We start from the raw sequence: 16946 nt of genomic DNA, 5'->3' as shown, positions 1-16946 counted from the left end.
CAGGAAGATAGCATTGAAGACTCAACAGAAATGCAGATTGTTGTAGCGGACCGATGCATCGACGCAGTCACAGTGGCATCAAAACCCAACAGAAGGAAACCAGTCCATAACTTCAAAAGTGTAAAAGAGGGGTTGTCAGGGAAAGGCTGTGCGCTATTGCAAGCAGACAAGGAAAGCAGGTTTGTGGTGTTGTGTACAGGTGAATATAATGCAAAAGCGTTGCAGGTGGTGGAGAAAAACTTCGTAGAGATCTCAGTAGGGGACGCTACAAGAAGGATACGAGAGGTAGTATAGCCACTGTTGAGAAAACGGGACACACTGATTTGGCTTCGAATATAAAGAAGATCACACGAAAACATCTGGACCTTTTCTTCGCGGCAAAAACGCATAAACTTGGTATGCCATTTCGACCTATAGTCTCAGGAAAACAGACGTGGCAGATAAAGATATCTCGGTTCCTCCGCAAAAGTCTGGACATGGTTATCGTCGAGGAACCCTCCCAAATCACGAACTCTAAGGAAGTGGTGGAACATCTAAAAATGGTGCAAGGTCAAGAGCAAGAATTCATGTCTTTCGATGTGACAGATATGTACTTTGAACATAGATGTTCCAATTCTGCTGGACTTGGTTGAAAAGAAAGTAGCAAACCTGGACCAGGTGAAATTAATGAGCACAATAGGTTGCACTCCTCAACAATTCCTAGGTGTGGTAGGGGGGTATATATGTTCTACGTCGGTAGAATTCCAACAGAGGGTGTTTGTACAACAAAGAGGTGTTTGTATAGGTTGAATGATAGCGCGAGTATTAAGTAATATATATATGGCCGCTGTAGATGAATGGGCGCATAAGGGACTGAACCAGATGGGGGTTAATGTAAAAAAATTTCGCTACGTTGACGACCTCTTGTTGCTAGGCAGAACAGGAATTTGCTGGATGTCAGTGGTCAGTGGTTGAGGTGTTTCAGAACAATCCGTACGGGTTTGCTTTCACGAGCGAATTTCCGAAAGAAGGCAATCTTCAATTTCTGGACAGTTGCCTACAAAGTAAAGGGGTTACTGATGGCCACATATGTTGGCGTTATTCACAAAAATTAGAGAAGTCTGTACTTCCCTTCACGTCCACTCATTCAAAAGGTGTAAATAATGGGGTGGTAACTATCCTGATAGGGGGCGCGGGAGAGAAGTCGTGCGACCATGCCATGGAGCACGCTTTTTTTTTTTCAGCAGATTAAAAGGTTGGGACATTCAGGATACCCAGATGACTTCGTGAGGGCGAGGATTCGAAGGTTCCTGGAACGTAAGGTGGTCATCCAAGGGGAAGAGACCGACTCGAGAGACCAACCCACGGCAGTGGTCCCATATATACATGGGGCCACCCATAGGCTCATGAAATTAGGTGGTAAGGTCAACGTAAAAGTTGTCCCCTCTGTGAATTTTTTTTTGATTGCGTGTTAGCACCGCGAAGCAACTGTGGCTATGAGCGGCGTACAGATGTGGACAGACGGAGAGAGGACAGCAGGAAGGAGTGGGGGACAGGGGGATTAGTATGCGTCCTGGGCCGACTTCAGGGGGAACTGTACCGACATTCGTCTGGAAAGTCTTCGGAAAACCCAGGGAAAACCTCAGACAGCACAGCCGGCGGTAGGATTCGAACCCACCATCTCCCAGTCTACAGCACGACCTTGGTTACCACCAACGAGCGGACGCCTTAGCCCACTCGGCCATGCCGCTGGTCCCGTCTGTGAAGAAGAGGCTCTCGTTCTTACCGGGGTATGTCGCAAACAAAGCGTCACGTAATGCGTGTAAAATAAAACATAGAAACCCGAGCGTGGACTGTAAAGTTGGGGTAGTGTACTCTATTCCCTTAAGTTGTGGCAAACGATATCTTGGAGAGACAGGCGGGTGTTTAAATCAAAGATTGCAAGAACATGGAAACAAGGTTAGGTCCAAAGATAGACAGAGTTCGCAGTTGGAGGATCACGCTTTGACGTGCGGGTGCGACCCACAGTTCAAGGCCACTCAGGTAATTTATCGATCTCATGATAGGTATATCAGGCAGGGCGTTGAAAGCTGGAACATAATCCAAGCAGCACAATGTACTGAAAGTCGAGTGCAAATGGGGGTGGACGGGTAGGTTGAAAGCCTTGAACAGACTTGTGAAACTAACAAACATTGATAAGAAACGTACCGTCCACCCCTATTGCACTTGACTTTCAGTACATTGTGCTGCTTGGGAAAGAAAGAAAAAGATAAATGTGTGAGCTCCCCTACCGCGGTAATAACAAAAAACAAACAAAAACAAGAAGACCTGATAAAGGCATGTGGTTTGGATGATAGAGGGGGGAGAGGAGGCAACCTGGGGGGTGCAGTCTCGTTCCGGAATCTTCATGTTTGTTCTTTGATTCATAGTACAGTGGTTGAAAGTGTGCGACATCGTCTGTCTCGTCCTTTGTTTACTGCGTCGCAACTGTCAGCAGCGCCCTATTTTGTTGCAAAAATATCCCGAAAGCCAGGAGAAGTCATGAGGAAAAGAACTGTACACTGGCATGAACAAAACGAACGAAAGACGGAACGTATGACCTAAAATGGCGGATGCCCAGAGGCGCCGGCGTGTACCCGTCACTAGGAAGTCCCCACCCTGTCAACGACGACGGAGGAGGAGAACGCGCATGCAGGCTCCCTATATCGGTGTCCTCTATGGGGCCCTCTATCGGTGGTGTCGCGCACGAAGGAAGTATACCAATCCCTTCCCCAAGCGGAGACCGTGCCCAACAGTGCGCCACCAGTCTCGAGAGATTATCGATGGATACTGTGGTGTTGTACGCCCGAATGAGGGCGGCCTCCCCTCAGTGACAGTGTTGGTACAGTCCTTCGTGTGCTGATAGAGGACCGCACCTCCACAGGCTGGAGATTCCAGCCAATCGTGTCTCACACAGTACATGGTCACGTGGTTCTTCGCCTTCACGTCTGTTTACATTTCGTGCCATGTGATGCAACACGCAATGGTTCGCAGCTCTTTGAATGGTATCTGCAATGCTGATCTAGGAAACACCACAGCTTTTGCGCACAACATACATTCTGCACTATATCGTGACAAAGTAGGATACAAAAGTATTAAGCGATATTAGAGTTTGATAAATGTCAAAACGACATTTGCGTGAAATTGACACGTTATGTCCTCTGCAGGCGTATTCTTCGCTGAGCTGTGACATGCGCCCAGACATAGAAAAATACACACCAGAAGCACTTGTTACAAATGCTGAATTTATATTCTAAATACGCAATGCACCAGCTGACACAAACCGTGTGGAGGGATGAGAGGGACATATAACATGAAAGTTGTAGAACTTGAATCTTGTACCTTGAACGACATAGGCCAGTGCACAAGGTAGAGGTCGATATAGTCGAGTCCCAGGCAGTTCAGGCTTCTTTTACAGCATTCCACGACAGCATGCTTGCTGTGAAAGGAGTTCCAGCACTGCATGCATCAACAGCACCGTCAGAACTTGAGCAAACGCAACACCTTCACCTCGAGACTAACAATAAATTCGAAGAAATTGGGCGTGCCAAATGCCCCTAAGTCGACTTGCAGAATATGGTCTAAACTATGGTGTAAGTAAAATATTTAGTCCAAATCACCAAATCAAACAACAACGAAATCGTTTAACTCGCTTCGCCTACTTATACATACGTAATATTTTATCCTCTACACAATATTACGAACACTTCTCGTGCCGTTCATGGGGTTGCAGTGAGGATATAGTGGCTTAACCTTGGACTTGCCAACGCGCAAGTCCTGTACACATGAGAGGTAGAATACGGCATCTGAGAGTGCACAACTTATTATATGGTATCGGTGACGCAAGATACGTTGTGAAAAATGTGAAATCGATTAGCTGCAATAACTAACGTATCTCGACCACCGCAGACTTTCCGCTTTTTCCTCGCGTGGGAGTGTGATTTTTGCTTAATCAAGCCAACAGTCACATCACCGTAGGAAAGACAGACATTGCGCACGGGTACGACTCAAAAGGCTCCTGTGCTATAAAAACCCTAACCATCATCATTATTAGGGATGTGCCAACCGAATGCACGAATCCTCGAATCCTGGCCAGGGATTCGAGATTCGCGAATCCGAATCTCAGTGCCCCAAACGGCGAAACGAATCTTTCGAATCCACCAACCACGATAGTTTGTTTCTTTTTCAAATTGGCGCGTCCGGAGTCCGCCGAAAGCCTCATTGGCCGACAGGTGTTTTCTGGTTTGTTTGTTCACGGAGCTCTGGACTGAAAGGGTTCAGGCAGGAACTGTTACATTACAAGTTTAAAAGTAATCTGGTTTCGCTTTTGATTGTTGCTTAGTTTTATGGAAATCATTCAGACTCGAGAATTTATGCACTTCTTGCAGTCGATGAACAACATGTTAAATAAATTACGTTCAAGAAGAAGTATATGAGTACATCTTCTCCTGAAACTGAATCATTATTTAATTTGTGTTTCATTAACAAACCCATCATATTCAGCTTCAAAACACTTTTCACTACCAGTGTGTTTTTTTCCTGGCTTTTTAAACTCCTTTTAAATAAAGGATTCGAAAGATTCGAGATTCTGAAGATTCGTTGAACCTTTCTTGAATTCGGATTCGGACTCGGATTCGATAAATTTTAAATTCGTCCCATCTCTAATCATTATCATCACCAACAACTCGAAAGTATTGGTCAACTCAGGCAAGCCTCAGAGAATGTTCACTAGCGATGATTTGTTACCGGCGTCAAGTAATGTTGCTACTCGCAAAGATGCGGCTCTAAGTTCACTTGTCTGTCAAAGAGACATGATCCGGTAGGTGTTGAACTAATACATAGCTCGACGGGGGACACTACACACTACGTGTCTTGCTACGTGGTCTTCTTCATGGCTAAATTCTGAAACCAGTATCTGCCAACCAGCTCAGCTAATTGTACGTTTCATGTAAGATTGTAAGATGTGACTGCTGGTATTAGCCATCAGGCAAATACACAAGGCAGGCTTCTTTATCAAGCAATTCCAGCAATCATATTCTGTGCCACATATCGTAAACACACATAAACTGTTCGACTGCGGATCGCAATATTGATTCTACTTGGCTCTACATACCTTGCTGGTGACGAAGAGCTCTTCTCTCTTGAGGACATCATTCTTAATGCTGTGAGCAATAGCTCTTCCAATTTCAGTCTCGTTCAGGTAAACCAATGCACAGTCAACATGGCGGTAACCCAGCGCGAGCGCCTCGCACACGGCTTCGTACACTTGGGATGGTGCAGACTACGTATCAAAGCAAAATGACAGTTGGTTACGCATGCGCTGTGATACCTTTACTGGCTTACGTATCGAGTAACTTGAAAAAGCGAGCCATATATTTTCAACAGAAAGAAACAATGCTGCAGAATAAGTGCGCTGTTCCATTTCCATACATGTCTGTCGCCATGACAAGTGCGCCGTTAAAAAGCTCAACCGGTTTTATAAATGTCTATGGAACGAGAGAGATATCATTCGTTTTGCGTCAGATATACGTGTCGAAATCGCACTGAAAATAACACTAAATTTATAATACATCGTCGGAACTATCACTCTGAGAGTGTCAAATATTGGTTCAATTTGCGTTCAGCAAAGCAGAGCAACATCACCCAGGAACAATCTGCAATGCCTAAACAACGTACATTTCATGGTATTGAGCATCGGCCCCTGCGTCTCCCTAGTCGACAGAGGGTAAATCAGAGCTAAACGGACCGTTTCAAGCACTCTACTTGCCGTCATCACACACTGAGGGAACATGAGCATGAAAGACTGCCACTGAATCATCGGACCCTCAGTTAAAAGTCATTTCTCCCTCTCCACGATGTGCGAGATATGTTCCTTGAAATCGGGAGTAGTTTCCAAAAAAGACGTGTGACGAGGTAGATGGCACAAAAACAGCAACAAGGTTTAATATGGTATGGTAATATACAAGGCTTACTGTTGGTTGGACACGAACCCGGCCGGGGGTTTTATGGGACAAAAATGACCGCTGCCCACTCCAGTCGGCGCCCAATCAAGGCACTCCACAGAAACAGAAACGAAGTACGGTGATTGTACGGTGGTGAAGTTAACAAGGTTGCTCACGTGAAAATTCACGTCTTAGCTTGGTCTAAATATGGTGAGCTAGAAGGACTGGTGTGTTTACCGGCCTAACGAATGCATGGGAGCGCTTGGTCGGGGAAATGGCACCCGGTGACGTAAGATTGTTTACATGGATGAGCTGACGCTCGCTGCGCGCCTTGCGGAACGATTTTTGTAGCGCTTCGAGATGCTCTTCTGCTTGAAGTCACGTGCCTTCCCGTGAAACGCGGAACCTTGCAGCGTGCCGACTAAGGGTGCGTTTTCTTATTCAACTCTGGCAACTCCGAGTTACTCTCAGCCGGGGAAAATTAGCCAGAGTAGCCAGGGAGTGACAACTCTACTCTACTCTGCTCTGAAGAAGGGTAGCCGTCGTTCTGACGTCACACACAAGTTAGCAGACGACGACGCGTCGTCTGCTACCAACCGTCTTGTTGACAGACAATATGGGTGGTGTTCTATTTCGAAATGTAGGACTGGGTAAAAACTGTCCAGCATTTTCAAAATCTGCTGGAGTGCACGCATCTGCGTTAAGTTGTTAAACAGAGTGTCTGCTAGCACTTCCACATCGTCTCGCCCGTCAGGTCGCCAAGGCCAGTCCGCCATTTTGAGCGCAGAGTAACTCTGGCCGTTCGAAAATTACGGTCAAAGGTGGCTACTCTGGTGTCACGTGATGATAAAGGCTCTGACGTCGTTACCCAACTCCTGGCTACTCGGGTTGAATAAGAAAACTCACCCTAATAGCCTACTCACACCAGAACACGCGATGAAAAGCACGTGCTCGCAGATGTTTTGCATTTGTTCGGGGCCTTATCACACTGGGAAAACAAAAAACAGAGAGCAGCAACAGTGCTGGCGAACATTGCTTTGCAAAACATTTCATGTTCTGTCCGTGCTTCGCAATGCACACACACTGCACGAGCTCTCGTGAAAACGCGGTAGGAAAACAATCCATCATGGACGACGCTTTTGCGATGCGGCGATACTGCTGTGCTGTCTGGCTGATCATGGGCAACGACGATGGTGACATTTTGGCAGCAGTTGCGATGTACAAATCAGAAACCAGGGACGGCAACGACGAGAAACAACGACAACGAAGATGATGGGTGAGGTCATGATTGCCGTGTGGTGCAGGGATGCTGTGAGAAACTCGAGAAGACCATGATAACTATTAGCGATGAACTTGGGCACACATGTGAGGAGCTTCTCCATTCCGTGATACTGTTAAAGCAGGTCACGCCCTTCCGTCTCGTGACTGAACCCAGAGAAAGGCTGCCCATCACGTTCAGGTACCTCGCTACAGGTAGGTCGAGTACAACTACTTTGCTAGGCGAAATGCTTCATGTTACCCATGTACAATCTTCATACTAAGGTGAAACAGACCAGAGGACATCGCACGAAACTGAGATGGCACAGGAGGCTCTCTGGCCACTTATCAAAGTTAGTTGCAAATGTTCATCTGATGCAACCGCAGTTTGAGACACATTCAAGGCATATTTCTTCAATGAGGATGTAGTGAGTGGTCGAGGCTTTGCTGCAAGACAAGTTACAAGCTGCAGCTACAAAAACAGGTGCAAATAAATTGTCTGAAACAGCTCTTCTGAGAGAGTGACTCCGTTGAACATGCACATACACCACATACCACATGACCGAAGTTTTCTCCTGGAGACGACAGTGGCAATAGATCTGCCATATTTAATTTCTCTCCGAGCTCAACCCACAAATTAAACGAAAAAGGGTTATTAACAAGGCTGTCCACAAAGTTCGCTGAAAACATACTTCTTGCGGAAGTCCTACCCGAGGTCCTACCCTGCGGCACGTGCAGTATGTCGCCACACAAATGTGGGAGGACTCACCTTACGTGTAAATTTAAATCTCTACTTCCAACTTGACTTTTTTTTTTCGGAAGCGCCTGGTGACTACTCCAACTGCACTCTCTGGGAGAGCGGAAGGGAGAGTGAAACAGTTGGACGAGCAAATGGGATGGCGGGTACTAATTTTAGTAAGTTACGTTCTTTTCGGCTTAAAAAAATGTCATAGCTCCTACAGATGTATATTCGACGATATATAACTCCCTAGATTTTGAGCAAGAATTTTATTTTATTACTATTTTTTTTTGTTGATGCAACTTCAAATTCTATAGATATTAAGAAAATTCCCTAGGGCTCGCAACGCTGTAGTGTGGACAGCCGTGTTGTCCATCTCGAAAATCAATCGAGCAATGTCCGAAACACAGTTTTTTGTTCGGCGCACATGTTCTGCGTGCATGTTTTTGTTCGCGATTTCAATCACACTGGCAAAACATTTGCTGTCCTCCGATGTTTTTATCTACTTCTGCAGTGTGCGAGGATGTTCGACGAACGTGCTCTGGAAACATTGTTCGCCAGCAGTTTTGCTTTCGTGTTTTGCTCGTGCTTTGCTGCTGCTTCGTGTTTTGTTCGTCTAGTGTGAGGCGCCCTTAAGAAACCAAACAGCTTCGGTGGATGGCCTATCGCGGCGTCACGAGCTCTCGCGCTGCTTAACTTCGTTTTCGTTTGCTTTCACTGTCTGACGCTTTCTGCATGATGCTTGCAACGTAACATTATGAATACAAACGCATCCTGGCAGCTTTCAATGCCTTCTAACACTCTCCATTCTGTTTCGTTTGAAGAAAATTCTGATCAGTTCGTTACGATGTAGGGAGGTTGTCGATTATGCCCACCGAAGCCCATCGAGTTGCGGAGATGAGACCAGACAGGTACCAAGAACCCTTGATTTTAATGCCACGTCTTGACGCGTTAAAGGTGAATGCGAGAATAATAAAATATAAAGCCCCAACAAAACAAAGCACGCGGCCCCGTGCTCTCAGTCCTTCGTTCTTCTTGCTTGTTTTCGTACAATGTTACACATCCTCCCCCGCCGAATGAGTGGTAGCTCATTCCGTCGATGCCTCGAGAGGATATAACAGCTGTACCGGACGCCTCGTCTCGTTGCCTGACGGAAGCTTGATAGTGCAGGACCGAATTTTATTGTCACGGCCATTGTGAAGAGTCAAAATTCGTACGGTCTTCCAGAGGTGGCGTCCGGTCTTATCGTCATGAAGTAGGACCAAGTCCTCCCGGCTTCAAAGCGTGGTACGCAGTGGGACTGGACATATGAGCTGACCTTAACTGGAGTAAGTACTCGGTCCGCCATCTCTTCCAGAAATGGTCTGCGATTCTTTGAGGGTGCTGCCAGCGGCGAGTCAGGTCTGCTGGCGGTGATGTTGGCGGTCCTTCATCCTGGCTGCTTGGAACAGCCGTCAGCCGTCGTCCTATTAGTAGATGGGCCGGCGTCAGTGCCGCCGGTTCATCCGGTGATGCGTGCAAGTAAGTCAATGGACGCGAATTTATACAGGCTTCAGCATCGTGGAGTACGGTCATCAGTTCCTCGAACGTCAAGAACTGTCTTCCTAGAACTCTTCGTAGGGAATCCTTTAATGTGTGTACGAGACGTTCCCACCAGCCGCCCCACCATGCGGCTTTCTCAACTATAAATTTCCATTTGACACGGTGGGCGGTGCCGAAATCTTGTACGTCACGACGTGAGATGTTCTTGTGTAGCTCTTCAATATCCCTCGATGCTTTTTTGAAGGTCTGCGCGTTATCCGAGTACACAGTCTTTGGCAGTCCTCTACGCGCTGCGAATCGCCGGAATGCCATGAGAAACGATCTGGCGGTGAGGTCGGAGACCAATTCCAAATGCACTGCCCGCGTTACCGCGCACGTGAACAACGCGATATACGCCTTCACAAGTTCTCTACCATCCCGCACCATCCATGGTCCGGCGAAGTCCACTCCTACTGTTTCAAAGGGTGCACTGGGCGTGACTAGGTCAACGGGTAGCGGAGCGGTCGGTGCAGAGGCAGCCTTCAGACGGAAGCGGGCACAGACACGGCATTTGAAAATGACCTTTTTTGCCAGCCGACGGCCTTGCGGAACCCACCACTTTTCCCGTATTTCATTCAACGTGGCTTCCAGCCCACCATGTAGTGACCGTGTATGGGCTGAATCTCCAACCAGCTTCGTGAAGCGATGTTCACGGGGTAGTAGTACTGGACACTTCACAGTGTCTGCCTCAGGCCCAAACTGAAGCCTAGTCTTTAGGCGTATGACGCCTTCGTCGTCGAGGTAGGGTCGCAGTGAGGCGATTTTTGATTGAAGTGAGACCGGCTGTCGTTCAATTCAGCCGGGATAGCTCCTCTGCGTAACTCTCACTTTGTGCCTGCTTCTCCCAGTAGAGCTCGGCTCTTCGTAGCTCTTCGGCGTTCAGCCAGGAGAAGCTCAGTCTCGTTGACCTTCGTGTGTTACCGACAAACCGGAGAACCCATGCCGTGACTCTTAGCAGCCGCCTACAAGTACTGAAACTCTCCACGTTAAGAAGAGGTGATGGGCTTGATGAAATCTGCAAGACTGTTGCTTTCAAGCTTCGTTGTTCGTCTGCCTTCACGTCCCATTCAATATCGTTCGCTGACCAGGTCGTAGGATCGTCGATTAGCCAATGTGGTTCGCACCACCATGTGAAACTTTCGGAGAGTGTTCGTGCTGGCATCCCTCTTGTGAGACAGTCTGCAGGGTTAGTCGCTCCTGGGCAATGGTTCCACCGTTTTGTGTCCGTATTCTGCTGAACTTTCTGAACACAACTGACGAAGTGCTTCCATTCGCTAGGGGGCTTCCGGATCCCCCACAGGACGATCGTCGAGTCTGTCCACAAGTAGTATTCAAATGCAAGACCAGACCAGATCCACTCTAGGTAGCTTAACATCCTGAACCCAATCAGCGCACCCATAAGTTCTAAACGCGGTAGTGTCATCTGCTTGAGTGGAGCCACACGGGACTTCGAGAAGATGGGCGTGGACGTCACGGATCCGCTCTTTTCAGCCCGCAATTATGCCACGGCACCATAGCACTTCGGGCTAGCGTCGCAGAAGATATGGACTTGCAGGTCCTCGGCGGCACACGGGAGTAAGCAACGGTCTACAGTGACTTTGATCAGCTCGGGAACCTCTTCACACCAGTCTTGCCAGAGTCGCTGCTTGTCGTGCGGCATCTCCTCGTCCCAACCGATCTGTTCAACCCATAGTGACTGAAACAGCATCTTTGCCGGAACAGTAAACATGTTCAGGAGGCCAAGAGGATCGTAGATTCTAGCCGGTGTCTGCAGGACGTTACGTTTAGATCGAGGTGAATGTGCCAAGGAACTAATTGCTCCATCCAAGCTGCAGGCGAGCTGGTCGTCTTTCGTATTCCATATGATGCCTAGCACCTATGTAGTGAGGCGATCCTTTTCGCTCGCTGCACCTCGTTTATCCGTAGAAAATATTTCTTGAAGCTCACAAAAGTTGGATGACCACTTCCGTAGGCACATCATAGCTCGGTCCATGATGACGTTTAAGTCTTCATAGAGCTTCAACGCAGACTCAAAGGTAGCAGCGCCCGTTAACAAGTCGTCGACATAGAACGATGTCGAAAGTGTGTTCGCGGCACTTCTTAGTTCCCCATCTATAGTCATAAAGTGGTGGTGAAGCGTAGCTGTCAGTAAAAAGGAACTGGCCGTCGTTCCGAACGACACACGTGTCATGCGCCATTCAACCATTCTGGCACCTTGACTGTCCATTCGTGATGGCCCTTCTTCAAACCATAAAAAACGGAGTGCATCTCTCTCTTTTTCGTGAACGCTGATTTGAAGAAATGCTTTTCCAATATCCGCTACAATTCCGATCGGATGTGTCCTAAAACGCAGTACAATGTCCAGCAGATCCGGTTGTACTTTTGGGCCCTTCTCAAGGTGGTCGTTCAAGGACGTGTCTTTGTCGAAGTGCGATGACGCGCCGAACACGATGCGCATTTTCGTTGAAGTAGAGCCGGGCCTAAGAACTTCACGATGAGGCATGTAGTAGGTTCGATCAGCCGTCTTAGGATCCACTGCTGGAACTGCTTCAGCGTGCCCCTGGACCAGATACTCGCGGATGTTCCTGTCATATTCATGTCGCAGCTGTCTGTTGCCGACGAGTCGGTTCACCAGCCTAGAAAGTCTGCTTGTAGCTACTGCTTTGTTATCGTGAAGTGGGACGTCCAGGTCCTTCCACGGAAGCCGTACCTCGTACCGCCCGTTTCTCATTTTAACGGTCCGACATAACTCCGCCATTACATTGTCTTCTGTAGGAACGGGCGCGATCTTTTCGCAGATTCCAGTACCTTCCACTTCCCACATTCTTCTGATCACCTCATCATCCTCTATGGTGATGTCGCTCACACTAGTTTTGAGCACACAGATGAGCCTGTTGACTTGTCGTGCTTGCAAGTCTTTTACGGTGCTCGGCCCTTGAAAGGTCCACCCAAATATAGACTTCATGGCGACGAGCTGTTGGTGTCGCCCACAACGACGGACGTCTCCGGAAATGAGCTTCCAAACTTGATCGCAGCCTACGAGCAGGCTGATCCCGCTCACTTGTCGCAGTCCAGGAAACGCAACCATGTCGGCTACTTGTTCGCCGCGGTCCTGAAGCTCCAGCACATGTTCGTCGTCAACGGCCGATTCCGTAATGTCTCTGCAGAGCCCCGGCATAACGATGGCGTTTAGTGTGACATCGTGATGTCCGTACTGACTCCTCACGGTGACTTCCACGACGGTTCTCTCAGTAGGTCGGGACTGTGCTGTCGATGAAAACGTGTTGATGCTGATCACAACTTTTGCTACCTCCTTCAAGTGCAGCATTTGCGCTAAATCTTCATGAATGAAGGTACGGGAACTCCCACTGTTGAATATTCCCCTGATGTATTCGCACTTCGTTCCTGATGTGGCCCATGCTCCGAACGTCTGCAGAAGGACAGCGCTCGACGAAGACGTATGGGTCACAAGAGCTGGTGCGTCTTCTGTAGCCGTGGCATGCGTTCCTGCAGGTTACCTTCCTTTCTGGAGGACCAGTTAGGGTCGCACATTGATTCTACATGTCTACATGTCGTCCTGAGCACTTTGGGCATTTTCCTTTGAAGCGGCATTCTCTCGAAGTGTGCGACCGTCTTGTGCACCGGAAACAGTGTCGCTGCTTGGCCAGTACCTTCTTCTTGTCCTCCATAGAAATAACCGCGTTGCACGTTTCAGTACGATGTTGTTTGCTGTTGCAGAAGAGGCAGGCTTGAGCAGCCGCTGTCCGGCTAAGTAGTGCAAAGGCAGTAGCGTTGATGGCTTGAGCTTTAGCGGTCCTATGTGGAGTGCCGTAGTTTCGTGCAGCGTTGTCGAATATCCCGCTCTTCTCTCTGCTTTCGACCTCCGTCTTGAGGAATTCCAATACTTTGTTAAGTTCTTCTGACCCAGAGCTTCCAGCAACAGGGGTCGTCTCGGCCCCAGAGTTAACGTTTGGGTCTGGTGTGACTGGGGTCGACGTTTCAATTCCAGTCGCAGAGTTCCGAGAGCTGGATCTGTGATACTCGAGGACGATGTCACCCGGAATGGAGGACAGCAGGATTTGAGTCATCATCGCTGAATATGTCGCCGTTGACGTACCCGGGAACCGTAGGCCGCAGATATTTCTTTGAACGTGGTCGTACAGTTTACGTAGACCGACAGTATCTGCTGACTTCTTCACTGAAGCGAGATTCCGTAGTTTCTCCATGTATCCTTTCTCCAGCTTTCCTCTGTCACCGAATCGTTGGGTAAGAATAGCAACGGCATCGTTGTAAGTAGCCTCCGTTGCTTGTAACACTGCTACGGCAGTAGACGCAGTTCCTAACAGAAGCGAGCGTAGATAATGAAACTTGTCTGACTTGCTGAGGGCTACGTTGTCGTGAACGTTGGCCTTGTACTGTTCCCAGGGAGGTTCCCAGAGAATTTCACCAGCTGAAGTCGTTGTAGCTTAACGCCAGATTGTTGACCAGACGTTGTAGATGCAACTGACAGGCGAGACGTACATGCTGTCGCTTGAAGTCGCCCTAATTTTAGGCGGAAATTTGCCATAGCCTCGGTTGCCTTCTCTTCGTATCGCAGCACCCATTCGTATTCCGCTTCAAAGTTCTCTGCCGTGGTTACCTCTTCAACTACGCCATCCGGACAACCAAGTTCCTTGCTGCAGTTCACCAACTTTTCCAGGAGAACGTTGACGGTTTCCACGGTACAGTTCTCCCATCTCCCATCGGCATCTCCCATAGCAGCAGTGGCATCGTTGATAATACTGGTAGCTTGTGCCCTTCGTGCACCACGTTTGGCCTTAAGCCTATCCACGACGACAGTAGGCATGACCAAAACGTTCGAATCTGTGACGCAGAATAACTTCGGCGTTCCTTCCTTCCCGGGTTTCGGCACCAAATGTTTCGTTTGAAGAAAATCCTGATCAGTTCGTTACGATCTAGGGAGGTTGTCGATTATGCCCACCAAAGCCCATTGAGTTGCGGAGATGAGACCAGACAGGTACCAAGAACCCTTGGTTTTAATGCCACGTTTCGACACGTTAAAGGTGAATGCGAGAATAATAAAATATAAAGCCCCAACAAAACAAAGCACGCGGCCCCGTGCTCTCACTCCTTCGTCGTCTTCTTGCTTGTTTTCGTACAATTTTACACACATTCCTCATTTTAAAGGGGCCGTAAACAGGCCACCAAACATTTCTGAAATAATGACGCCCCATGAAAGAACGCATATCATAATACCCGAATATACATTTCATTCGGCTCGCGCCAGCTCATTGACCCATATAACTGCTTCCAAAGATGAGTACCCAAGTGAGCCTCTCTCCACCACGCATACGTCACATGGCTACGTAGCGTTTTGCCGTCCAATCGGGGGGCCGAGCTGCGCACATGACGTTTCAAATTACCAGCCAATAAACATACTTCGTTATCAGCTGTGAGTCAGAGCGCTCAGTTTGTTTGTGCGAAACGACGTTTTGCGCTCCGTGGTTCCGAAATTCAACGTCATGACATCTTGAACATCTCCGGCTGGTGCAAACGTCAACAGTTGGGCAGCTATCACACGACGCGATTCGAACCCGGGTTCCTCCCAGCCACGACGTGATATGGCAATCACGCTATCCACTGTACCACGCGAGCTGGTGACGCGATGCCGCGTGGCTCAAACCAAAGTACGGCAGCCCAGTTGTCGGAACCATTCGAAGATGACGAAGATGTTCCATCGCGCACCTACCTAAGGGTACATTTATGCTGCAGCATCGCTGCTGGCACATGGCACATCGCTGTTTGGCGATGACGAAACAAACACATGTATCTCTGTGGGCGCGTTCATGCTGCAGCATCGCTGCTTGCCAGAACCTTGAAGGTACCTTACCTTGAAGGTAAGGTCTGGTATTGGGTCGTCCGTAGCACCAATATTGTGTGACCTTTTTTTGTCAGATTTGGACACAAACATTTCGCCTGTTCTTGAATGTATGGGTGTCACAAAAGTATTTAGGTATGTTGATGATTTTCTAGTATTTTACAAGCATGCACATGGGATTGATGAGGGTGAGTTGGTGTCACGGGTGCTTGATGTGTTCCATGAGCATGGTGGTGGTCTTAGCTTTACATATGAGCTCCCAAAAGATAACGTCCTGCAGTACCTTGAACTGAAGCTGAAAAGCACTATCCATCACGTTTGTTGGACCTTTCTCCCTAGATCGGTCAAGCAACTCCTTCCATATGATTCATCCCACTCGAAAGTGGTCCAAAGAGCTATCGGAACGGCCGCAATTCGATCAGCACTCGAGCGTTCATGTAACCACACAGTTAGAGCAGCCTCAGAGGGTCAGTACCTACGGTTAGTTGACGCGGGGTATCCTGATCATATCATCACGAGCATTGCTGAGAGACTGATGGCTTCGGTACTGTCAAAACGGGATACGGTGAGGCAAAGGCCACCTGGTAGACCGGTCATTTTGCCATATGTCCATCGACTATCCCACAGTATCAAGAAAGTAGCCAATAGGTACCAGGTCCCTACGGTCCTTTCGGCCCCTCACAAGGTTGGTGGCCTCTGTGGCATGGTCAAAAAAGTTGAACGTGGGGTTGTGTGTGATATTGCTCATTCCCAGCAATTCGTGCCCTGTTCTTCTGGTGTTATATACAAAATCCCTCTCTCGTGTAATAGAGTTTACATTGGCCAGACGGGCAGGTGCCTAAATACTAGACTACGTGAGCATTCCTGCAGCCTCAGAAATGTGCCTTCGGGCAATCTGGCATACCATTGCGATAGATGTGGTTGCGTTCCGGATTTTCGGGGTACCACTGTCCTGGTGAGGGCCAGATCTCAAATTACCCGGGAGATAATAGAAGCGCATCACATACTTTTGGCGGGGGAAGGCAAGTGTGTCAGTCAACCATCTCTAACACTTTCTGATAAAGAACTTGCCTTCCTAAGTACCTAATTCCGTCCTTACTATCTACTGGCTGCCGTGCGTCTATCAGCACGGTTTGAGGCTTATAACCCGGCACGTGTCGCCTACCGGTTGTGTTTTAAAAGCATTCTTTTGCCTGCAATACATATTAGTTGCGAGTGACGCTTGTGTTTGTGTGCTTCCTTCAGTCCTTGTCTTCCGCGTCCCAACATCTGCAGTAGTCCTGGATATTCATTCGCGCTTCTGGTGTGCTGCGTGCTACTGCCCAGAAAACGTAGTGCTCGTATGATACCTAAATTAAACGCATTTCTTTTTCAGTTTGAGGCTCTAACTGTTTAGATTATGAATAGAAGAGGATTCACGTTCCTCTAGTCCAATTCCACATTTGAAATAAAATCGTACGTGGAACACTCGATCGTAATTGGTGAGGAAAGCGCTACGTCAAAATGACGTAAAGTTAGAGCGCGGGGCGGA

The 16946-nt window shown here is 48.2% G+C and overlaps 1 protein-coding gene across 2 annotated transcripts in view; it reads right to left on the bottom strand.

Moving 5' to 3' along the window:
- LOC135385158 (aldo-keto reductase family 1 member B1-like) overlaps window positions 1–16946 on the bottom strand; it is a 63945-nt gene that overhangs the window by 27479 nt on the left and 19520 nt on the right. For both annotated transcript variants that reach the window (XM_064614336.1, XM_064614337.1), the window contains exons 3-4: window positions 5132–5299; window positions 3361–3477 (exon numbers count right to left, since the gene is read on the bottom strand). In XM_064614336.1, coding sequence (XP_064470406.1) covers window positions 3361–3477; window positions 5132–5299 — 285 coding nt within the window. The remainder of the gene's footprint in view (window positions 1–3360; window positions 3478–5131; window positions 5300–16946) is intronic.

Source organism: Ornithodoros turicata, chromosome 2 (genome assembly GCF_037126465.1).
Source record: "Ornithodoros turicata isolate Travis chromosome 2, ASM3712646v1, whole genome shotgun sequence".
NCBI classification, from domain to species: domain Eukaryota; kingdom Metazoa; phylum Arthropoda; class Arachnida; order Ixodida; family Argasidae; genus Ornithodoros; species Ornithodoros turicata.
This window is presented reverse-complemented; position numbering and strand designations above follow the sequence as displayed.